Source organism: Manacus vitellinus, unplaced genomic scaffold (genome assembly GCF_001715985.3).
Source record: "Manacus vitellinus isolate BGI_N305 unplaced genomic scaffold, ASM171598v3 scaffold_25_pilon, whole genome shotgun sequence".
Taxonomy (NCBI): domain Eukaryota; kingdom Metazoa; phylum Chordata; class Aves; order Passeriformes; family Pipridae; genus Manacus; species Manacus vitellinus.
Window position 1 is genome coordinate 12,392,659 of NW_021939882.1, and position 25,687 is coordinate 12,418,345.

At 45.1% G+C, this 25,687-nt stretch overlaps 1 protein-coding gene across 1 annotated transcript; it reads right to left on the reverse strand.

The window, feature by feature from the left end:
* Positions 1 to 9,912: 9,912 nt before the first annotated feature.
* On the reverse strand, positions 9,913 to 22,797 carry NPM1 (nucleophosmin 1; the record flags this gene model as incomplete). The annotated part of the gene is made up of 12 exons (XM_029960224.1): positions 9,913 to 10,269; positions 11,246 to 11,320; positions 13,216 to 13,317; positions 14,713 to 14,802; positions 15,924 to 15,978; positions 16,455 to 16,516; positions 17,053 to 17,156; positions 17,901 to 17,994; positions 18,775 to 18,894; positions 21,752 to 21,894; positions 22,227 to 22,480; positions 22,631 to 22,797. Coding segments are annotated over 12 exons (1,305 nt in total), but the record flags the coding sequence as incomplete, so codon positions are not given.
* Positions 22,798 to 25,687: the final 2,890 nt, after the last annotated feature.

Here is a 25,687-nt window from a genome sequence, read left to right on the forward strand (position 1 = left end):
TGAATCTTCAAGGCTACCAGCCTTGAAGAACACAGATGGGCACAGAATAGAGATGAGGCAGCTCGTATGTATCTCTGAAAAAAGAAATATAATTTAGCTGCATGTTGTTATGAATGTGTGTGTACATATATATATATATGAAATATTCAAAGCTCCACAGACAGACCTGCTGCTCCACTGCTGAAGGCTGCCGTGTGATCCGATTCCCAACACAGATCGAGCCAGAACAGCCGATGCCCACTGTAAACCTTTAAAGTTGTTTATTTTTCACACAGCATATTCCATGTGTGAAGGCTGGGGCAGCAGGTTCCTGAGAGCTTGATCTTCTCAACACTTTATTAAGCAAGACACAGACCAGGTTGGTCCGTGCAGCGCAGGGTGTCCCTGGGAGCTCTCAGGCTTGCTGCCTCCCACTCACCCATGCAAATGCCTGAATTAAGGCTGTCTCCTACAGTGCCTCAGTGGCTTATTGGATTAGTGGCCGTTCTGCAGCAGCTCAAATTGAAGTCTGAGCAGCATGACCTTTCACTTGCAGGGCAGTGAAGGTGCCCCTGGTGAAATGAGCTTCCCTTGCCCTGCTCCAGTGGTCCATATCACACGAGGAGTGGGCATTTCACAGAGCACGAAGCCCTTTCAAGGGAGCCAAGGACTTAAGAGTATGCTTGAGTGGGAAACCTTCCCACCCCCTGGAGACCCCTTTGGAATGTGAATGAGAAGCCAGCAGGAAAGGCCAGCACAGGATCTGGCCCCGCTGCATCTGGAGTACCAAGACTTAAATTAAAATGAAAAAAACTGGTCTGATGTTTTATAAAGACCAAGTTCAGCTCTACATCCCAGCCCTGCCACTGGTGAGCAAACCTGTGTGCTGTTTGCTCCTGTCATCTGCATCCCCAGCCTTGTGCTGTTTCAATAAGAAGTCCTTAGTGAATATCAGATGGAAGAGAGTTTCTGCAATTGAAACTCCAGGTAAAAGCAAAGACAACTTTTAGACTGGCTGGGGCGCATGTTCTGTCTTTCTCCAGTTTACACACAAAAAGGCAATTCCTTCCCAAGGTAAGAAACACTTCTGCCACATAGTCTGGACAGACAGGGAGAGAGGGGATGCTTTGCAGTTACCATCATTTGACAGAAGAGCCACCTCAAAACGACCCTGAACTGATGCCCAGGAGGACAGAACTTCAGCCTCAGCATCATCACATTCAGCCACAGTCTTGCAGAATATGGTGAAGAACAGTCAGGATTTGGATTCAGCCATCACAAAGCCTTGGGCTAAAGCCCTTATTTGAAGCACTGGAAGCACGAAGCACAGAACCATATGTAATATGTAAAAACACAGAACAGTTTGGAATGGAAGGGACCTTCAAGATCATCTCATTCCCACCCCCTTGCCATGGGCAGGGACACCTTCCACTAGCCCAGGTTGCTCCAAGCCCTGTCCAACCTGGCCTTGGACACTTCCAGGGATCCAGGGGCAGCCACAGCTTCTCTGGGCAACCTGTGCCAGGGCCTCACCACCCTCACAGGGAAGAATTCTTTCCCAATATCCCATCTAACCCTGCCCTCTGGCAGTGGGAAGCCATTCCCCCTTGTCCCAAGTCCCTCTCCAGCTCTTTAGGAGTTCCTTTAGGCACTGGAAGGGGCTCTCAGGTCTCCCTGGAGCCTTCTCTTCTCCAGATTGAACAACCCCCAGCTCTCCCAGCCTGTCTCCATAGCAGAGGTGCTCCAGCCCTCAAAGCATCTCCATGGCCTCCTCTGGACTCTCATATAAGTGTAATTCCCATGAAAATTCTGCAAACCTTTTGTAAGTCATCAGTGTGGTGGATGGCAGTGTGGCCACTCACACATGGATACTCACATATGGGAGAACAGAGAAGGTGGTACAAAACAAACCAATCCACATTTTGTAGATTCAAATGCATTCCCTGAGACAGAGCCCTTTGGTGTTCGGAAATTTTGTAGTGGTGCAGCCTTGGCTGGTCCCTGGTGAAGGACCTGTGGGCCATCAAACTGAAGCTGCGAGGCTGGAAAGCTGCTGGTGCTCAGCCCCTGAAGCTCAGAGATTTCCCTGCATGCCAAGAGGGAAGACCCACTTACCAGTTAACTCCAGATGGAAGTTAGGTTTTAGCATACTGAAGTTTTTCTCCTGGATATAAATAAACTATGGAGGAACAAAAGCAACCCAAACCATTCGTTGTCAGCTTTTACATACAGATTTCACCAAGCCCTGAGACAGATGAAGAGCCTGGGAGATAGCACAGACCCAAGGTGTGTCTGCATTCACTACGCTGGTTCCCTGGACTTTGAAAGCACATGGAGATGTAAGGAACTAAATGAACAAAGGTGTAAACACAGTGAAGGCAGAAATGCTGAACTCCCACACCAAGCATTTGAAACACTATCAGAACATGCATAGCAGCTTTCCTTCAATAGACTGAAAAAAGAAGCCACACCAGTGTGTTTGTTGCTGGGTGCCCTATGCTCACACTTTTTAGCTTGTGACCATTGAGCTGTTTTATAAACCCCACAAATCCAACACCAAGCTGAAACACGTGAACTGCACCACACCACGCCAGCCAGGGGGGATGGCACCAGGAATCAGAGACTTCAATCCTGCAAATACAAGCATCAATCCCCTGCAGTAAGCCAGCACCTGGGGGGGTTGGGGCCTGGACACTGGCACTGTTGAGGCGCAGGTGTGGCACGACCCCATTGTTTCAGCAAGAAATATTTGCTATTTAATCGCTGCTGGAAAGCCCAGCTGGAAGGAGGTGAAGTTTATCCAGCCTGGAGGCTGGATAAAGGCAACACAGCCATGACCCAGAATTAAGCAGAGACTCTCTGTGAGGAATGATCTGAAGTACCTCAATGGTGAGTGAGAGCTCACACAGATGTATCAGCCCAGCTCTGCTGGAGTTTTCCGTGCTGTGACTAGGGCAGGCTTCTTTTGGCCACCAGGAACTCCTGCCTTGGAGAACACAGGCTGAAAAGGCACTTAATGCATGCCAAATATAAACAAGCATAAAACAACAGAATAATGGAATAATATAAGAAATACAAATAATAGGATAGCAAGCATGGAAGCTTCATTCTGCAGCATTAATAAGAGGGACAGCAAACTGGGGCAGCGTTCTGTGGACTGGAGGGGAGGGAGCTCGGACAAGGCAGAGCACCTAATCCTGGAAGAAGAGAGGTGGCCAGGAAATCCTGAAAGCCACTAGCAACAAGCGTGGTGCTGCAGAAAGGCCATCCCAACTCCAGAGAGAGCAGGAATGCTCCCAATAGCTTCTGCAGGTAACAGCCTTTCCTGGACTTCTTGGGAACAGAGGCAACCACAGCATCCCTTCCAGCTCTAGACCACATGGGTGTCTCATGGTCCCTTGCAGAGGGAGAACCCACCACGCTACAACCCTTACTCTGATCTGTATCATTACTTTGTAAAAGAAGATAAACCCAACACAGCCTCTTATTCAGCAGACAGGGTTTCAGAGTTTGCCAAAGTTTTCCCCTACTGGAACACTTCTTGAATTTCCATGGGATTTGGGGCCTGTCACCTCAGATTCCTTTGAAAGCTCCAGCATACTCATTAAACAAATCTCAGTGCTTTATTAGCAGAGCAATGAGGCAAATGAAATCACTGACAGTGATGGACACCTCAAGCTAAGGAGAGACCAATGGATTAGTTCAATATGCTGTTCTCCTGGGTAGCCCCCCTCAGTGCCCAGGGCCCCTCAGGCAGCACATGCCCCCACCCTGTGTCCCCCAGCCCAGCCACCCCTGCCCTGTGTCCTGCTTTTGTCCTCCCATGGGCTTTCCTTGATCCCAGCACCCAGGAGCATTGCAGTTCCCCTCTGAAGCATGTGGCAGCTGCTTGAAAGCTTCTGAAGGGAGGCAAGAACAAGCCAACCTCAGCAGACACCCCTACACAAACCAGTAGGAAATTCCACTTTCCAGCCTTTGCACTGTATTAAATCCAAAGGCTTGGTTCCTCGGATTTATATTCCTCTATGGTTTCATTTTTCCCTTAAAAAAAAAAAAGAAAGAAAAAAAAAGGAAAAAAATCACAAGCTGTTAAGCTTCAAAACTTAGTATTTCCTTAACTTGGAGCTTTTCAGCTCAACAGCTCTTAAACATAAACCTCTTTGACTGAAGTCTCCTGAATTAAGCTGTCTCCAGCAAGTCACCATCTCAACCTCTGTCTGTGGGATGACTGTTCCCTTCCCACACCACCACTGTGGGCTCTTGCCCTCTGCCCCAGCTGCTATCTCAGGGCATGTCCCTCCAGCTGGCATGTGCCACTGTGGGGCAGTTCAGGGTTGATGCACACAGCTGCAGGTACGGAACTGGTGACACCGTGGACTCTCAATGCCCTGTGTCACTGCCCTCAGAGACAGCACAAGTGACTGAGTGACCTTTGAGCAACTCAAGGTGGGCCATGAGATAGACACAGGACAGTTTCTGAAAACAATACTGGAAAACTCATGTTTCTACTAATTCTCCTGAAGGGAAGCTGTAGGGCCACACCTCCTTCAGAGCAGGAATTCAAAAAATATAATAGGGGTGGATTTACATAAAAATACACCAGAATGTGGTATTCTTCTGGAAAATCAATGCCCTGGGTCAGTCAAGAGACATCTCTGTCAGTCCCATTCTCCTGGGGCACGCACAAGCATCTCGCAGCCCTACAAGCAAAGCTCCATCCATTTGGAGGTACAGCAGCAGGGCTTTGATCATCAAGGTTCTTCACCACAACCAAAATGAGGGCACCAGGCACAGAGGGACTCTCAGAGACACTTTGCCAAGCAACCTAGAAAGGGGACAGACTCATGCTGGAGCACCGTGTTTGCAAGCTTTTTCTGGAGACCAGGGAAAGGCTGTGCTGCCCCAACAGCAGTGGGTAGAGAAGACTAGAGGAGGAACTGATAAGGATCAGAAGACAGAAATCTGAGAAGCAGTGAAGGACTAAGTTAGCAAGGAGGCAGCTGTGACAAGATGTAGAACTGGGAATGTATTGGAAGGGACTATTCACAAACAAAAAGCTAAAGGGAACAAGTAAAAGCATCTCTCCTAGTTTGAGACCCTAAAAGCCAAGATCCCCAATTTCCCTGTCCTGCTGTGCTCTCTGGAGATCACAAGGGCTGGCTGGGTTCCCTGCACTATAGTGGTCCCGTGACATGTTATTGTCCTTAGATTTTAACTGACTATAGCTACTTCCATGTAGAAAATTTGAAGGAAAGGTTTGAAAGTATGGGAAAAAGAGTTAAGAGGCAGGTAAGAATGTCCCAAACATCAGAAATGGCCTTAGTACTAAATTGAAAGCTTTACTTATTAGCTGTAATTGTCCCCGTTCTTGGTGTCCTCACACACACATTTACATACAGAAAACAGCTAAGGCAGCAGGTACTTTGGGAACTCACAGTAATGCTGAGATAATACTTACTGCCTCCATGTAGCATGATATGGGTCATTAGAAGCCTCTCACCGAGGACATTCTTGGGAAAATGACACAATTCCAAACTTTGGGACAAACGTAAGGAGTATTGGGAAAAGTTACACAAACCAGGCGTGGATCAAGGTGGCTACAGTGGTGAAATGTCAAATACCTTGACAATATACCTTCAACTCTCCCTGCAGTTATTACTCACTAAAATAACCCTAAAGCAATGTAAAACCTCAGGTTTAATTTGAAAATAGTCAAGAGAAACTATTTTCTCTTAAATACAGTAAGTCAACAGAATTGGATGGGGCTCAGCAGGCTTCAGACCCTGGCAATTAGATGAGCAAGACTGTGGGATCTTTCTAACAAAACTGCCTTCAGTGGAAACAAAAGATTGTTTCTAGTACCAGCATAAACTGAACACTGAGATGAATCAGGAGCATCAATTCTCTTGAGTGGCCTAGTTCTGTTCCCTCCTTTTGCCACTTGCTGTTCCAAGTACAGTGGTGTTCATGCCCCTTGGCTGCCGCCATGGCCAGCTCTGCAAGTGGCAGGAATGGTCAGAGGTCCCCTGCTGAGCCTCCCTCTGAGAGTCTTCACTTTTCCCATTCTCACTTTTGACCCTCAGTCACCTTTTTTTTTAATTCATTGCCCTTTCTTGTTGTTTTCTCCCAGTATCCTTTTCCTATAAAGGTTCCTGTGGCTTGGTTAGGGAGAGATGACGCAAGTGCTGGAAGGAGAGAAGAAAGCAAGGAGCAGAGCATAAGTTATCTTCATAAAGTGGGCACAGGTCATACATGTGGTCCCCATGTCACACATCCTAAGTAACGCAATATATGGGACTGATTTATTGGTCCCAATTAGGCACTCACTGCTTACAATCCATTTACATAAGACAACCCAAGGGCCAGACCCTGAAAAGCTGACCCAACACAGAGAATTGCTCCCAAAAACATAAATGTAGATAACCAGCAAGTGGCCAGCAAGGGATTCTCCCTGCTGTGTGCAAACAGGAGGACAAGTCAGGCCCCTTCAGGTACACCTGGAAGTCCTGTACCGCTACTCCTGCACCCCATCATGCAAGCTCAGCTCTTCTTGTTCACACTGGGAGCCAGGACTCAGACAAAGCAACCCTTAATAAATACCAGATCACAAAACCTCCAACCCTCACTCAACACAACCAATTGCACTTGCTGCTGCTTGCCAGAACCTACTGCCCACTAGCCAAGGGTAGGGAATAACAGCTCTGTCCAATGTGCAGCTCCAAACCACGCCATTTATTTGCACTTTTTCTGCCATTTTCTAAGCAAGATCTCGTCTTGAACTCCCCTTCAGGAAAACAGCAGGGGGAATAAGGATCTAGGTGCTTGTTCCACAAAGAAAGAGGGAAGGAAACGTAGGGAAGAGCTTGGCTGCTAGTCAGTAATGGCACATGGGAAGGAGACAGGACATAGCTTGGGGTATCTGGGTAAGATTACTAGAGGACAGAGAGTATGTTCCAGCATGAACTTAGTCCCTGAGGGACCGTCTGGGTGGCAAGAAGCCCAGAACCGCCACCCATCCTGGCCCTGTTTTCCATTACCTCAGCCCACACACACTCCCACCCTCCTGCCAGCCATGCTCGAATTGCTCCTCTCCAAAGGCTGCAACAATTGCTGAGCACAAGCAAAATAAGAGCCTTGCACTCATCACAGCACTTGGGGTCCGGGACATGATTTTGGCAGGAGAGCTGAAGCCAAAGGAGCAAACAGAACCCCAGGACAGACCTGAGATGGTCACAAGCACTTCTCTTGAACACCCCAAGGAATAAGGCACAGACCAAGAGCTCCTGCCAGGACAGTATCCTTCTATTATCACCTCTTCTGCAATGAGATGCCAAGAAACACCTGAGACTTCAAGTACATCCACATGGAGCTGCTGTACCTGCAGCCAACACTTGTTGAGCAGAGGACAGTGCTGCTGCCCTCTCTGCGTGGTCCCCACTCACGGCTCAGCTGAGCCTTTGTCCTGTGCAGGGGGACACCAGCTACCTGTTCATTGTAAGGAACAAAACATGGAAAAATCCAGAACAGACAGGTTCTGCAACAGGAAAGGCAGCAGTGGGGGAAATTCATGTAGAAAGCAGAAGTGAAGGGACAGCCACCTAGAGAGGTGTTTTAACTGTCCTGTAAAGGAAGTCACGTTGTTCACCCCTCATGGAGTGAGAAAGCATTTGCCTATGAACCTCCATGCTCCCAAATAAGCCATGGGACCAGAATCACGCACATTACCCTCGACACAGCTATCAAAACATTACAGTTTTGTTGCCATCATTGCCATGGCAAAAACACATTTTAACTCTGCAGAAAGTCAAGAACACAGTACTTCAACAACCCACATCTGGTATTTGTCTCTTCTCTTCAACAGGTATTATCACATCCGTTTTTTTTCAAACTGACCTTTGAGGCTCTGTTCAAAGAAATGAAAGAACTGGCAGCTGTTGTGAGAATATCCCAGAGGATATGGCTGCATCCAGTCATTGCATGGCCAGTCCCAAACAGAGCAAAGTGTTTGTGGAGCCTGGCAGAACAGGGCAGGGACAGGGCACACAGCCCCAGACACTGCCCACTCCTCACAACTGCAGCTCTGAGCCTGACCTCAAGATAACCAGGGCCAGGTGAAGTTATCATTATTACACCATGAGGTGCCTCAAAGACATGCCTGTATAACAGCAGCCTGACACAGGTTTTACTTACATTATACCCTGGCAACAGCACAGGAGGAAGTTTTCCTTTAGAGCTGTCCATACAGGCTTAATCTTCCCCCTGAAATGGTTGTGGCTGCAGCCCAGAGCTGCTTTGGTCAGTCACCTACAGACAACACCCTGGCTTTTCTTAAAAGTTTAATTATCAGAATATTTTATTGGCTGGATAGCCTCTTGCTGAAATTACTGCAGGATTTTCACTTGTTTCAGCCAAAATTGAGAGCAATTTTGCTTAAATAAGCTTGTCTGTGCCATCAGCTCCATTTCACCAGGGAAATTTGCTCTCAGTTATGCATATGACACCATCTATTGACATGACTCCACCAAAACAGGCATTTCAAACCCTTACATTCTGCCATTTCACATGCTGCAATTAATACTCAAGTTTAAATGAATCTTTGACACTAGACTTGCACTGTTTCACTTCTCTACTATGCACTTTGCTTGGTTTTGTTTTTCCAAAAAGAACTATTTGTTCCTGGAGACCTGCACTGCTTCCTATCACACCCAGAATCTCAACCATAGGAACTAAAGGTTTTACAATAGTAAACTTTAAAAAAAAAAACGTATTTCCGGTGGCAATTTTACAAACCAAACTGTACATTCTACTAAACAACTTGTAAAAAAAAAAACTCAGTAAAAAAGAGACCCCATGCCCAATGAGCACAATCCAACAAGAGTTTACTATGTTTTGGGAAGGCAACTCCTACAGAATTCAGTGGTTCGAGTTCTTAAAGCTGATATGGTCTGTTTTAATGCCCTTCTGTTCTCAAATGATGGGTTTGTTGCTGTGAAGAACAGAAGTCAGCTGCATTAATTCTCAAACGTAGCATGGATTAAAGCCAAGTTTAATGGTTACCATACAACCGCTTAATTTTTTTTCTTGCTAAGTCTTCTTTCAGTCTCCACAGCATTACTCAGTTACTATACACAGATCTAACAGTCAAGCATTTGAAGTGATACAGCAGTTGGGCAGGAGCCTTGAGGAAGAGCTCAGTGCCAGGCACGGCATCCATGCTTTCCTTCCTTCACCTGAAAGCCCTTACACCTTATGTGACAACCAAGAGCAGTCCAAAATTTTAACTCTGCTTCTTAGTGTCATATGTAAGCAATAATCAAAATAGCCCCGTCTCCCTGCCCATCTGTCTAAGCTTTTGTATTTGCTGATTAGTTCCTCAGCATTCCCAGGAATTTATCCACTGGCACCACTCAGTGAGCTCTCCAGGCACACCCTACAGCATTCAAGCTAATTCCCATCTCCAGAAAACCATCACAGGAGTCATTATGAGAGGCAACCTCAGAGACCACAGCTCCTCAGAGGAACAGCACAGCCAGCAATTCCCAAATCTAAACTACTGCATTTTACAAAGGGAGTCACAGCCCTACAAACCCGGTAGTTAGAGAGAAACCATAAACCAAAGCGCAATGAAGCGGATCAGAAACTGAGGCAGGAAGGGCTGGTTTAGGCAATTACATAATTAGTGGTCACTTTCAGAGAAGAATAAAGCCCCGCTTACCACTTAGTCTTCTCACCAATCAGCTGTTCAGCAGCTGCAAAGCTCACGGAACTGGAGTTCAGTTGTTTTGAAAGTTAACACAAATGAGACTAGCTGATGTGTACTTGATGGAGAAAAGTAGCTAAAATACTTAAAGGTAAATTCCTAGGAGAACTTTAAAGCCTCATCTCTGAGTTCAATATGCAAGCTACCCCCAATCCATAAAAAAGAAACAATAGTACTTTATTAAAATACTAAATTTTATTCTTTTTCCACATACATTTAGTCTCCCCACCATTTCCATTTGTCTGACCACCACCACCACCATGCCTTATCAAAACATTCCATACATACTTAAAATGAAGCTGAGGGTGGAGTCCCGTCTTTAAAAACTAAACAGGCATTTTGGACAACACATTCTTGGCAAGGTAATCTGGATGACATTTATCAGACACAGGAGGGAAAGCTCTTTCAGCATTTGTAAAAAGAACAGCCAAATAATGGTTACAGAAGTAAGACTGCAGATTTTAATGAACTGTTTAAACTGTTTTCTTTTCTTACAGAGTCTGTCTCCACTGCCAGAGAGCTTGAATGACCTGGAAGTGTACACAAAAAGTTAGAAATTGGAATCCATTATTCAACTTATTTTCAGTTTACTATCCACTTATTCCATAAAATATTGATATTAAATTTTATAACAAAAAATGCATTTCTTGCAGAGAAAATCAAGTTGAAAGCATGACATTAGGTCCTTCTGCTAGAAGGTTGTTATTCACACTAAGTCACAATAGTAAGAATTCAGTGAAGGTGAGTGAGAGGATGGGTGTGGACCAACTAGGTAAATATTGGCTGAACTCTGCCTACCCTGGCTAATGTCAGAGCAGCTCCAGCAGCTGAAGAGAACTTCTTTTCAACATTCTTTCAAGAATCTATCAATTTGTCCATCAGACAAGTTTACTCTGAACCACCAGGGGAATCAGGAAAGCATAAGGAATTCTGTCACTGGAAAAAAGTTAACTTACAGGAATTCTGATAGGGAAATCTAAGACACATTTTAACCGAGTCTGTGTTAGGTAATAACTAATTCAGAAACTTGCTTCCTGATATCACCATCTAGCTTGCCCTCTTTCAAGAGCTCAGTTCATTCTGGGACAAAATGTAGCAAGAACGCCACAATCTCCATCACAAAACAGCTCCCCCCTCCCAGACACCCTCCCCAACCAAGGGCTGAACAGCAGACTGGCCTAGGTGGCCAAATTCAGCAGTAAGGAAAACCACAGCTCATTTCCTTAGCCAGTATGGTGCCAAAAGGAAAATTCTGTGGGTTTAGTATGCAAGAGATAATTTACCAACCATATAAAAGCTGGAAAAATGTAATAAAATATTAGCTTTCCTATCTTAGCCAACTAAACCCTTAAAAACCATTCCCGTTTATGTAATTTGAAGTATTGTTTGTGGTTTGTAACCCTTTGAAACAGTCCAAAGCTTGTAAAGATTAAGAAGTGGAAAAGAACCTTTAAGACAGGTTATAAAAGTTTTTGGACTTTATCAAGCTCCAATAAATTCAGTTACCTTCTGGTCCTCCGTCCTGAAGCAATTCTTAACGTAGTTGGCAAATTTGGGTTCCAGCTTAGGCAGGATAGTACCCTATTTTGAAAAAAAGGCAAGCTTTAGTGTATGCAGGTCATTTAATGATTCCAATAAATAACCTATGTAGCTGAAACCCTTTGCAACACATGTGGAATTTTACTGAGCCCACCTTGCAACTTCCCACAGCAATCTGCTTTAAACCATTTTAAAATTTTCTTCTCTACAATATCCAGGGCATTTCTCACAGGAGTGAGTGGTTATGCACTAAAACTGCTGTCCAAGACTCTTGCTCGTGCTCCAGAGCATAACAGCAAGCAGTCACCACTTCAAATAATGCTGTTTGCAGTCAGATAAAGCTGTTAACTTGCTGGCTGTCAGCTGAAGTGCTGTGGAACCTGGGAATGCACACACCTCCTGCCTTATTCAGGGATGCTCTAGCACCATCTTGGAAAACATTAATTTAATCTGCCTGCTACAGTAGCACCATAATCAGCATTTCCCAGCAAAAACACTCTTCAGCAATAGTGTATTTTTAAGCTCCTTTTGCCAATCCTCTGCTCTGCTCCCCTCCACAGCGACACGTCTCCCGGGACCAGCTCAGCCATTGGTGCTTACGCTGCAGAAACACCCCTGCCCGTGGTTCCTCTGTCACAGAACACCACCCCAGTGTCCAGGTTAGTGACCCACTGGGATGGTACCACCCACCCCATCAGATCACAATCCAGGGAGGTGCATTCCCACGCTCAGCACAACCTGTCATTGCTCACTCTGCACCCACTCTGAATCGGAACACTTTTAGCCTTGTTTTGCATTCCTGGGACAAAGCAGCCTCAAAACACTAATGATCTAAGCAGAAGATAATCCTAATTCTTTAGGTGACTTTGTTTGCCACTATAAGGGGTCAAGAAGTTTATCAATCTTAAATAAAAAACCCAACAAATAGAATTCTTCATAGCACCATTATCAGCCAAAAGTAAGTCTCCAATGAAGAATCTGGTTCAGTCACAAGTGAGCATATGATTTCTAAGCACACTTCTTGCCAGCAGAGCAAAACCAGACATCAGGCCCTCAGTACCATGTATTCTAGGCACAGGTGTACTCAGAATACACCCCCAGCTGGCACAATCTCTGCAGCCAAGGAAATAAAACATGGATTGCATGCACAAATTTAAATATTCTTATGTCCTATTATAACTTTTTTATACAGACTGAGCTAAATCAAACCACTTTTAAACTTGGCTAAGGGGGAAAAGAATTGCTATTACTTGCTACACTTTTACCCAACCAGCCTGTAACTCAGTTTCCTTTTTAGACTTAAATAGCAGCTAAGAAAAATACTCATATGTGTGACTATGAAGTCCTAGTAAAAGCTGGTAACAACCAAAAGCCAAATGACTGCCCTGCTGCCTTCAAAAAGGTGAAACAACATTGAGGGGAGACCCAATGAATCTCATATCCCTTCAGAAAGCAAACACTTTCAGGTCTTCCATGACATTATCTGATATGACAAGCTATCTCCCTCTTCTGAAAGTTACTGAGGCTTACAGGCATCTAGATAGCTAAGGTGGATATTGCTTCAAGACCAAGCCATTCCCAGCATGTGAAGAACTCGCTCTGCCTTACTCTAGTAACCTAAAATGTGTACACTAGTACACATATAGAATAAAGATCGTTGAAGGTTTGTTATAGGTTTTTTCAAATTTTAACTGAGACAGTTCACTAAGAAAGACCAAACTACTAATCAGCACCACGAGAGGCATCCAGAAACAAAGTGGTTTTGTTTCTCCTGAGTACAGAGGCTTTTGTCCCAAATGTGTATTTGTTTCTCTGAGTTTAAACATCAACACCCTCTGATAACAGCCATCAATGACATATAACCATTTCTTAAAAACATCCAATTCTTCTGATCTGTGGAAGCATAGAAGAGAAACCTCGAGTTTCCAAAAACTCACCTTATCTACAGATGCTTGCATTTTCGCTTTAATCTCCTCTAATGACAGAGGGACTTTTGGTGTTTTTGGAGTTAGAGTTTTATCCTTCTTGGAATCTGGAGTCTGAAAATTATTAATTTTATTAGCAACTTGCACATAAAGCTACTTAGTGTATAAGACCAAGATTTATAAAAGAAGCATATATTAGAACCTACTGTGGATTTTATATGGAATGGAAAAACTAGCTAGCACATACATATTCCATACGGTTTTCAAAAAGTCATGAAAGCTAAATCTGTGCTTCCAACACATTCCTCAGAAACAAGAAAAAGTACAGTATTCAAGTTTGGAGCTAACATTTTATGTTTCTGAGCAGGTGCCTCCACAGCTCTTTTTCTCAACAGATAAGGTCATGCTTTAAAAGGCACATCTGTACTGCTTCTGAGATGCTCTCCTGCCATCCAGCCCATGCTCATTTCTGTATGAACACCAAAAAATGTGGCAGTTTGAGCCACATTAGAAATCCAAAATCCAATTTCCAGGCCTCTCTCTCTTCAGTCCGTCTCCAATTTCGCCTGGGATTCCTTTCCCTGGCTCCAAGTTGTTTTATCAGCAGCCCATCTACTTGGTTCTGCTTTAATGCTGAGCCTCTAAAATCCACCCCCCCACCAGCCTCAATGCAGTGGGGGGGGGAGGAAGCCCCCTAGCCTTGGCCACAGGCAGTTTGGTCCAGTTATACACTGTCCCAAGTGTCCCGCAGCTGCAGGGGAGGGGAAGAGGGCCTGGCCTCCTCCCTCTTACCTCAGGTGCTGTGAATCTCTTCCTTCACAGCACACACTCCAAATGCTGCCTCTAACTCTGGCCTAGGCAGGGTTGGGGGGGCGCAGGGCTCCCTCCCCCCCGGAGGGGGAGTGAAGGAGCCCAGCCACCCCCTGGCCTTCTCCACCTACACGCAGCAGACACCACAGCAAAACTCCCAACAGCTCCCAGTGCCGTGTATATGATTTTTCAGCAGAAACAAACAACATGGACAGTGATTGGCTCTCCAGGGAACACTGCCCTGGCACCTGGCATCACATATGAATACACGCAGCAAGGAAAAGCTGCATAAAGCAGCAGGACACAATTACAAAGCACTGAACAAGAAAACTGTCCGTCCTGAGACAGATCAGTGCAGTGAGAGCCACTCAGCAGCAGCAGCCTCCAGATGTACTCCAGTGGGAATATGCTTGGCAGCCACCCTCTTGCACAAGGTGCTAGCAAAGAGATTCTGAATTTCAAACCGAGGGATCACCAACATTCCCACGGGACAGCACGTCTGATTTCAAACCTTGGCTGTTGTAGTCATGTATTGATCACTGAAGGGTTTCACAGGAGAACAGTATCCTCAACATGCTTCGTATTAAGATTCAAACACCTAACTTAAAGGCTAGTATGTTATTTGAAATTACCATTAGGCAAGAAAACTAGCTTCCACACTAGAATAAACCTTTGGTTTACTCATCTGTTTTCACTCACTTTTGATTTAGATGCTGGTGTGGACGGCTTAGAGTCTTTTCCATTTTGCTTTGCTTTCTGCATACTTTTTCCTGAAACCTCACGGACTGGCTGTAAAGCAAGCACACAAGTTCATTTGCCAAATGAACTGCACATAGATCATTAAAATAATACTCAAGATTTTGTGACAAATTCATATACTACTTAACCTCAAAAAACTATTCTCACTATCCAGGAAACATGGTCAACATCCATCATTTAAGCAAAAAAGCATATTACAGGAACCCAAATGAAAACCTGTTAGTGCAGCACAATACGTAACATACATTCTATTATGATACTATACAACTACGTGAGATCCTCACTTTATATTCCTTATATATTACACCTTTCCTTGCATATTACTATGCAGTCTTCGGGGGCAGATATTGCTTTAACTATTATTTCTTGTTTGGCATTCCATACAGAAACATCATCTGACATGTGCATGGGACATGATACCACATGCACATTTAGGAATTGGGAGTCTTATACTCCTATGTAAATCAAGGGACCATTTTGTTCAGCCACACTAGACTGGGTTAGATGGCAGGAATCTGCAGTTCAGATTGTCTTTACCAGGCCTTAATCCACTGTGCACTATCACCTATGGAAATTCATTAGGACAGAGCAGCACACAGTGAATTAAAACACTAAATATTCGTTTCCAAACAGTACATATGAACATAAAACTTCAAGCCTAAGCACACAAGAAAAAGAAACTGCCTCCCCTTGTCCCTCTGCAGCTGCCCTGCTGTGTGTTTGTTCCACCAGCAGATGGCCCTCGAGGGCTGACAGAATTGCACTCACGTTTATATCCTTCTGTATTTGAAGGACTAATAAGTCCTTTCCACAGCCTGCAGGACTAACAAGGGCAAACCACAATCCACTGTGACCAGGATTTGCTGCCCAGCAGCCATACAGGCCCCCTACCAGTCTGACAACTGCATGTGTGTACTGTTAACCCCCCAGTAACCCCTCTGCAGCCAAGGAAATAAAACATGGATTGCATGCACATTCATATTTAAACATTCTTATGTCCTATTACAATTTCTTTACACAGACTGAGCTAAATCAAATGCATCCCCCATTTGCACATGCCAGACAGCTGTGCTTAAACTCACTGATTTAAGGGACTACCTGCCCAATTACTGTTGTATCACAGTGTGAGTGTCTATGTATATGCCACTTACTTTCTTCACTGGTGGTTTAATTTCTTCCTCATCATCCTCTAAGTCATCCTCATCACTACAATTAGAAAGGAGGTCACTCACCAAAACTCAAGATTCACGTCAGGAAATAATCTTCCCCTTCCCTCCCAGTAAAATGTTTTCCTCACAAAGGAAGTAATCTTCCCAGCTCTACCTTATACCTTGTTTTCACACATGGCAAGCAAGGTGTCAGAGCAAGCACTACCTTTAAAGCAGTTAAATGAACTTCCTTCTGCCTTAATACTGAAGGCAAGTATCTTAGGGACTTCCACTACTAATAAAGAAATTCTAGCTTTATTACAAATTAACAAATAACAGGAAGCTAAGTTTTATAACCCAATATGACACATTTGAATAACACTAATTTAGACTGCATTGTGGAGATAAATGAGGCAATTCTGCTTTTTTCCTAGCCAAGATAAAAAACAGTTTGCTCACAGTTATGCCATACAATTCATATTCTGAAAGTTGACCCTGTATTTCAAAATACATTATCAAAACAAGAATACATACTCATCATCATCATCCTCATCTTCATCATCATCCTCATCATCTTCTGATAATTTTGGTTTTTTCTTTAAAAACAAAAAAGTATGCTAAGCGTTTAATACCATTTTACACCAGTAAAGAGCAACTGTCATCCAAAAAATTTCACAGCATAATTACAATACTCTCTTCCATCAATTTAGCTAAAACTCAGGAGGTTACAGCTGCCAAGTCCAAAACTACTGATAAATTTACAGCACGCTCTGAGCACATGAACCTTTCATCTACAGGAAAGAGTTTCAATCAGCATTTCAACCCCTGCAGTAAACTGATGTTTATACCAGAATCTGCACACACTCAGTTCACAGAGAGAATTCAGAGTATTTACTGCAGTGGACAAAGTTTCCACAAAAGTAGCCATTGTATTTTGTGCCTCCAACAAAGCTTTGGGAACTATCTGCACTTAAATACAATCCTGTAACTTGTCAAGATGCAAATACAAAATAATCCTTTCCCACATATTAAGTGAATCATAGCAAGCCATCTAAGTGCATACTTCTAGAGGCAGCATTAATACCAAACCAAAAGAAAATGCTTCTAACAAGGTGACTGCAAGTCCATATACCTGTGGTGTTTTAGCTCCTCCTCCACTTGCTGGTCTCTTCGTTGAAGCGTTCACAATTTTTGCATCATCTTCTTCCTCATCTGATTCTGGTTCTTCTTCTAATGCTGAAAAAGTGAAGGCAGCACGTAAAAAACCTCACCTTATTTAATAATGGGTAAAGCAAGACTAGTAGTAAGAAACAAAGAGAAGAAGAGCGCATCACCCACCACCGAATGGGCTTGGTCTTACTGAGGTGAATTGATGGGAAGCTCCTACCAGTGACCAAACCACTGAGATCAGAAACTTTTCCAGCTGACTGCATGCAGGTACTACTACACTGAAACCAAAAGTAGGCAAACAACCATTCATACACACTAGTTTTAACACCCCTCACAGATAAGAGGCCAAAAAAAGTTAAGAGTAACATTTTCTCCATTCCTCAGGAGATACATTTTAAAACTTCTAGAGAAAGATGAGTTTCGAAGACAATCCTACAAAGGAGAAGGCTAGTCCTGGCTTAGTTTAGTTCAAACTCAGAACTATTTCATGGGCAGTCTTCTCACACTCAGCTGAGAACAGAAGGCCTACTGTAGGATGCTAGCACCGACTTTCAAGGGCAGAAACTAGAACTCCAATTGCAATGCTGACAAATGCCCCCTACCCATACAAGGCACATGGCAAGAAAAGGCATGCAAGCATTTCAATGAACTGCTGTGTCCTACAGCCACCTCATGCCTCCAGGGACTGTGACAAAGATTCAGGGGGTCAGTAACAGAAAAAGGCACTGCTTGAGACACCAGTTACACACCCCTGTAAGCTCTATTGGGGCTGCTAGGTGCAAAGCCCCATGAGTACCCAGCCATACGTACCTACGAGGTGCTGCCCGCTGACATAAACAGGCCCTGAACCGCATTTCAACCTCAGCACCACGGGCGGTGTGATCTCAAAGCCCCCTAACGAAACCTGGAGGAAAAAGGGTTTTTACTTAGTCAAATCTTCTGGGCAAAGTATAGTCAACAGACAGTCCACTCAAATGAAAACAAGAACTCTGTAGACAATATGACTAACACAGTTACTCCAAGTTCCCACCTGACAGAATATTCCAGAAGTGTTAAGAGTCAAATCAGGGTCAATAAGCTACCAGCAGTGTTTACTATATTTAATTTATCCTATCCACCTAAGCCAGACCAATCCACACTCATTTTACTTCCCTTGGTAACAATGCCAATTTGAACATTATACATCCCACCTGCCCACAGCACAGGGCACTTCTACTTGTACATCATCAGCAACACTGAATCAAACTACATTCCAGATGGCAGAAATGACAAGAAGAGTGCCCTTAAATCAAGAAACAGCAGCAGTCATCTTCAGAATCTCTTAAAAGCTTGGGACATGCAGAAAAGCTAATTATTCTCATCCCACGCTCAAAGAAAGCAACACAGGCTACAGATGCATCTGCCTGCATATACATCTGTATACATTTAGATAACATGCATAATTACTAACACTTTTTAAAAAATGCATAATTTGAGCAAGTGTATTACCTCCAGATGAGTAAAGTAACTCTACGAGGCACAAAAAGTACTTTCGTATTTACTACACATCAAAACTGACATTTGTCTTAGCACACTTATCACTGCTCATTTTCACTAAAATTCACTTGACCCAAGCCCATTTTTATCTACTTTTTGTCACCCAAGACCAAATTCCCAGTAGATTTTCCCACATTCCTGCACTTACCGTAGGCTGCACTGACATTTTCAGGGATGCCAGCACTACTTTAGTAGGGTTGCCTTCATAGTCCAGTGCTTCTGCTTCTACAACGTGTAATTCGTCTTTGGCTCCAGCACCTAAAGTAACCTGTAAAGTCAAGAACAGGGCAGTCTGAGCATCTGCTTAAATATCTTTAAGTCTTTTAACTCCATTCGCTATTCTGCATCAATTAATGCTGAAGTCTTTATTTCTGACTGCTAATGATTCCATCAAACTCCATCCCAAGCCAATATCCCTCTTTCCCCACAACACTGGCACTTCCAAGGTGCAACTCTAGGCATGTGTTTTGAAAGCGAAATCAGGCCTCTTGCTACTGGATCACTGCACTGAAATGGGTCGGTGACAAGTTCAGTCAGCCCTGAAGCTGGTCCAAGGAAAGAACTAAAAACACATGCCAAGAGGAAAGCTAAAAACTACCTCTTTCACAGGATCACAGTCTATATTCTTCCCCTTCCCGCCCTCTTTCATCTGCCAATGGTTTCCCTTTGTCACACTGCACTTTTTGTTTACTTGCCATTCACTGAGGAGTCAGGTAACAACGGCTCAGTTCAGTACTGTCATTTATGCACATGACTTTTGCTTTATTTCACCATGGACTGAGAGCTGCTGTCCCAGGGCATTTCAAAACTCGAGTGCCTGGATTCCTTACCCTGAGTATGAGTCTGGTACTTCCTGAAGTTTCAAAACTCATAGCTGCAGGGAGGCTAATGTGTGACATGCATCTGTCAGGCCTGAAATTCCAGTTCACTGAACCTCTGGCCTTTGAGTCAGGACTACATGCAGAAGATGTAAAAACCAAGATTCCTTTGAAGTACTACAGTTACTCCTGGGACCAGTGCACAAGGCTCTGTGCTTCCTTTCCCACTGCCCATACAAAGAAAGCCTTCCACCCTCCACAAAAGATGTGGGTGTAAACACTTCAGGCAGAGGCACACAAAGTTTCCATTCTCCAGAAGCTGAGCTTTAAGGAGGTTACAATGGTCCAGACTAGATGTATCAGACTGAAGGCAGAGAAACAATACTGGATTTACTACTCCATGCACATTTTGTTACTGCTAATTTAAAGAGGTGAAATTGCTGCTCTGATCTCACCTCTTGACAGGTTGGCAAAAACACCGAATTTATCAGCTGGTGAGACAAATTCTGGAGCATGCCCTTCACCCCCAGTTACTGCTGTCATTTGCACCAGTTCAAGTAATACTACAGCACTTACCATTCACGTATTTCCTAAGTGTTTGGCAAACATCCATTCACTTGCTTTAATTTCTACACTGAAAGAATGCACTGACTAAACAGGTAATGAAGCAATGACCATTCCTTTCCATTCTTACCTGGTTTTTGTAAGACATTTACAGAAACTCTCATGTCAATTTAAACCTCTACATACATTAATAGTCTTGTACTTTTATCCTTTTTCTGCCCATCTTTCTGTACCTCATGCCCAAGTCCATCACTACATTTGTATCTTAATGGGCACTGTCAGCCTTTACACCATCAGGCTTGCACCAGGTGCACGATCAGTCACCAGGTATTTGCTACCTTCACACCTTATCAAGCCCTTCCTCAGCTCACCAAGGAATTTTCTGTTTGTAGCCATGTCCAAGACCTTCCAAGTCTCTTAAACATTTCCAGTTTGCCACTTGATATTTTAACACCCATTTCTCCTGTTAGTATTAACTCTTACCTTTCAAAAGACAGATTTAGCTTCCCCCCCCGCCACAACCCTAACAACAAAGTAGTGCTGTGGATCCAACCTACTTTATCCCCCTCAATGTCCTGAAAATCAGAAGAAATGCTACAGGTAATTAAAAAAAAAAAAAAAGGATCTTTGGGTAAATTACTCAGTGACTAACTCCATCTGCTTGACAAACGTTCAGATACAAGAATTTTGTGTATGGACTTGTCCTGTACATACTTTACTGTTATATACTTCCACCAAAAGAAATTGTACTTAAGAACAAATTACTCATTGTCAAGTCCAGGTTGTAATTTTCATAATATACAAGGACTGAAGACACGTGACTCACACCACCAGAAGTGTTTTAAATAACACTATATTTGGAGAGCATTATTATGCAAGTCACCTGTAGGAAGCAATTCTGCTGCAGGAATTAGTCCACAATTATAAGACTCTCTTGTTTCATCATCAAAACACCTCTTTGTATTCAAATAAACACAGCAACAAACAATAGCGATGCTACAACTCTAATTCCTTTTCCATGAAGCTGAGACACATTGATGTTCTCCTACCCAAAACCAACATGGTCAGCCCAGAACAAAGGCCTTGAAATACCGTGCCTGGCTTGTGTGGCACCACAAAGATCTAAGGACACTTCCAAGAAATCATGTACAGATCCCATTCCCAGGATCAGCGAGGAGTCTGTGAGATGAATTATCTGAACAGAAGATGTGCCTTCCTCAGAGGGCAAACCAAGGACAGTAAATCAAAACATAAACCCTTCTTCCTCTCATTTAGACTTACTTATTATCTGCTTCTGGGCAAGAAAAAGAACTGGAATTATGTTTGGGAACATACTGAAAAGCTTTTCAAAACAAAGTTACTAATGAAGTCTAAGAAAGTGTGTCTGTGTATGATTCCTATAAATTTGTCCTTGCCCCTGTGCTCCTGTAGCACCTGCACTATTGTATTAAGAGATGCCTGAGTGCATATTTTGGCATTTAATTATATTTACTATATACTGATTAACCTACTGTGAATTGGTTTCTAACCTTTCTCAGCCTTATACTGCTTGCTGTAAGCAATGAAACACCGCTGGATGCACTTTTTTCAATACAGTAAATATTAAAAGTGACACTTTACTCCCACTAAGAGGTTATTTTTAACAGATTTGCCTAAAAACACTTACCACTAAAAGAATAAAGCTCTAGGGGAAAAAAGATACACAAAAAAACTCACCCCCTGTTAAGACAAAACAATACTTGCCGTTCTCAGAGACAACTGGTGCTCATTTTCTTCATCGTCTACTTTGAACTGATACTCCTTATCTGCTTTAAGTTCACAACCTGCGAAAAGACAATTTAAGTATAAGCCTCCTGTTTTATTTAATAAGCAAGTATTTGCTAATCATTTATTTTAACCTTGCTGCTTTTCTAAACTTGCACCGAGCATTAGCGGCACTCTGGGCTCGCAGGCGGGGAACACGTGGGATGGGGAAAACCCCAGGCGAGCCCGCGGCCTGGTGCCGAGCACGCAACTCCCGCGTGGCCCGTTCCAGCCCATCCGCTGTGAGACCACTCCCGCCCAGCGTCCCCCGCGCTGTCCGGGCCGGTGCCACCTCCACAAGGGCCCGGCGGGGCGCCGGGCCTGCGGGGCAGCCCCACGCTCGGCCCCGTCGCGCACCACGTGCTCCGACCTCCGCCGCGCTGCCACGTGCTCCGCGGGCGCGCCGCGTCCTTACGGCAACGGTAGCGGAAGTACACGCGGAACAAAGCGGGAACAACGCGGGCATCAAAGGGAACGGGCCGCGCCACGTGCGGCTTCCGCACCTTACGTGCGCTTCGCTGCGGGAACTGGCCCGGCCGGACCCATCCCCCCCAACCCACCCACCATAGGGCCGCGCTCGGCCGCGCACAGGCCGCGGTCACATGCGGGGCCCTGCCGCCTCGGGCCTCGGGGAACGCTGGGGCCCGGGCGTGCTGCGGGCACGTTACCCTTGAAAGAGAAAAGGTCTGCGGGCGCTCAGGGGCCCCATGCTCTCCATATCCATTGGGCAGCTGTTCTCCATGCGGGCGGCGGGCGCAGCGGGCGAAGAATATCAGCAGCAGCGCGAGCCGACAACGCAATTTAAATGAAGCCGCATACCGCTCCGCCCCCGCGCTGATATATGGCCCGCCGAGCTTCTCGACGACGATCCCGGGAGTTCGGCCACGCCCAGCCGGCTCCCCCCCGCACCGGCCCCTGCGCCGCGCGGAGGGGGTCGCCGCGCGCCCGGGGTGGCCGTGGCCGCGGGGGACGCCGAGGGGGCGAGCCTGAGGGGCGAGCGGTGTGAGGGACGGGGGGGTCAGAGATGGGGGTCGGAGATGGAGGCCCGAGGGACGGACCGATCTGCCGAACCCTGCCGGCGTCGTTCCCGCTCCGGGCCCGGCCGCCGGAGCCTCCCCAGGGGCTGAAGGACCGAGGGGCTCCCTCGCGACACGCGGCGCAGAGCGGGGGGCGCGTCGGGAGCTGCTCGGCGGCAGCGGAGCCCTGCTGCGCGGGAACGGGCTCTTCTCGCTCCCCTGCTGCGCGTGCCTGGGCTGGGCGCTCCTGTCGGTTTGGACTGAAATAAAAACTAAACAACAGCAGCCCCATGCACTGCCTGCTGGGATGAGCTCCCATCCCCAGGTACCTGGGCCACTGGCTCAGGGACAATAATCTTTCGGGAAACCCCTTTTCAGCTAGCGTGTGATGGGAGCAAACCAGTTTTTAATGTGAATCAGCACATGGGGAAATCTGTCACAACAAATTTGAAAGTCACAGGTTATTTTATACTCGGAGCTACAAGCCCTAGAAAGACAGGTGGCCCTGGATGGACCCACCATCCACGTTCCAGGCTGTCCTGTCCAGGGGCTGGTCTGTACAAGTCAGGTCCCTTGGGTGCTAATCTCAAGATTACTTTACCTGAGCACTTACTCTTCAAAAACAAAAGTTTATAGGCTCTTGTTGCTCATCTCTTCACTTACTTGAAATGTGTAACTTGCGTTCTCTGCATCCATATTCATTAAGGAACAACATTAAATGATGTTGCAGAAAATGAGACAAACTGAAATGAAAATTAACTGATGCAGTGGTAAAATGAAACCTACCTGTCAAAGATTCCCCTTTCTCACTCTCCTACGAAGCTGATCCCTTTGCAAACAGTAAATACAGTTCCAGAGAACATACACGTTGAGCTTAGCTTTAAGTGTAAAGTCTCCTATTTGCAAAATACAATTACTTTTCCAAGTTGGAGGTTACCTGAGCCATGGTTTTACCAGGATATGATCCCCTACAATGCTGTGAATGTTACAGCACATCATGCACTGAGGATTGCCACAGGCTGACTAAAACTTGCCTGTGTGTGAAAACAAGGTACAGGAATAAATTGGAGTGCAGCTTAGCATGTGAGTGAGGACGGGCAATTTGGGCCCTGTGGGAGCCCTCTTTTAGAGTCACTGGATAATTTTGGCTGGAAGGCACCTCTGGAGGCCACCTGGTCCAGGAGCACCAATGTGGGTCACGCTTAGAGGGCTCTGTGTCTACTGCTTGTCTGGGCCAGTTTGTGCAGGGACTAACCAGCACTGGTTACAGCTGACCTGGAAATACTGACACGGGGTAGAATTTGTGGGGTTTTTCTATTTCTCTTATAATCTTCCTACCACTTCTTCTTTTTACCTAAACAGAAGGTGACACACTTGTAGCATGTGGCAAGAGTATTTAAGTAAAACCAGGAAAAACTAACAATCTTTTTTTTCTTCCCTTGCATCTTATAATAGAGATGTTGTTAAATTGCAACCTGTGCATCATTTGTATGTACAGAAATAACACCCTGATGGATTTTAAAGTCACAAAAGAGATCAGGGCGATCACTGAAGCATCCTGGGCCACCCTTCCTGGTATTTTTTCAGTCTAGATCTTCTTCAGGGGCAGCTCCCATCTCTGCTCTCTGTCACCAGTGACAGGACTGAAGGCAATGGCTGGAGCTGTGTCAGTGGAGGATTAGGTTGGATCTCAGGAAAAAGTTCTTCCCCCAGAGGGTGGTTGGGCGCTGAACAGGCTCCCCAGGGCAGTGGGCACAGCCCCAAGGCTGCCAGAGCTCCAGGAGGGTTTGGACAACACTCTCCATGTTTGGACATGGTGGGATTGTTGGGGTGTCCCGTGCAGGACCAGGAGTTGGACTAGTTGATCCTTGTGGGTCCCTTCCAGCTTAGGATATTCTGTGATTCTGTGATTTACGTCTCTTAAAGTCTGACCAGGAAACCAGAAAAGGAAAAGGGTTTATTCCATTTTCTAAACTTTGGTTTGGTTCATTTCTTATTATGTTTATGACACAATTACTGCTAAGCGTGGCCCTTAATGTAGGAAGAGTGGCAACTGTAGAGAAGATACACACAGGGATTCGTGAAGCAGCAGACAGAAAAACTAACAAGTGTGGTGGCTGGTGTCCCTGGCAGAAGAGAGGCTTCATTAGCCATCAGACATCTCAGCCTGAAGAGTCGTTCAGATGCAGATAAGACATTTGTTCGGTTTGGCTTGAGATGAGAACAAGTGAAAAATGAGAATGAGTATCAAAATTTAAACTGAAGTTATGGCATGACTCAAATACCAGACTGGAGCTGGAAGGTGAATGGTAGTAGTGAAAGGGGCTGCAGCTGTTTGCATGTACATTATTTACCTGGTGTAATACCGACAGGAGGACATGGCTGCTGGTTGAATTCACCCAAAGCTGGCTCCACAGGGCTCTGAGCAGCTCAGGAAGACAATGGCAGCTCCAGAATTCCACTCCAGTCTGTCAAAGGGGAGCAGTGCAGCCACAGCATGCCCTCCTGCATACCGAGTCACTTTTAATTCATTTACAGTCTTCCATTGCTGAGGAAATAAATGTGTGAGGAAACAAAGGACAGACACAGAGAAGCAAAACAGGGGTAGGAAGTAGGAGATATGTGCTTACTGCATCTCATTTGGCTCCATGGGGCTTTAGAAGGGCTGTCATATATCATGACATTTATTATTTCTGCCTTGTACTAGCATGAGAAGTCCATTACAATATCGATCATTTTACTCTGCTCAGCTCTGTGCTATGTAATACTCAGCATAACAGAAAGGGCTTACAAGTGATTTAGAAGGAGCTGTACAGGGAGAACTGAGGAAGAAATCGGAATCAACATGGTTTCCGTTAAT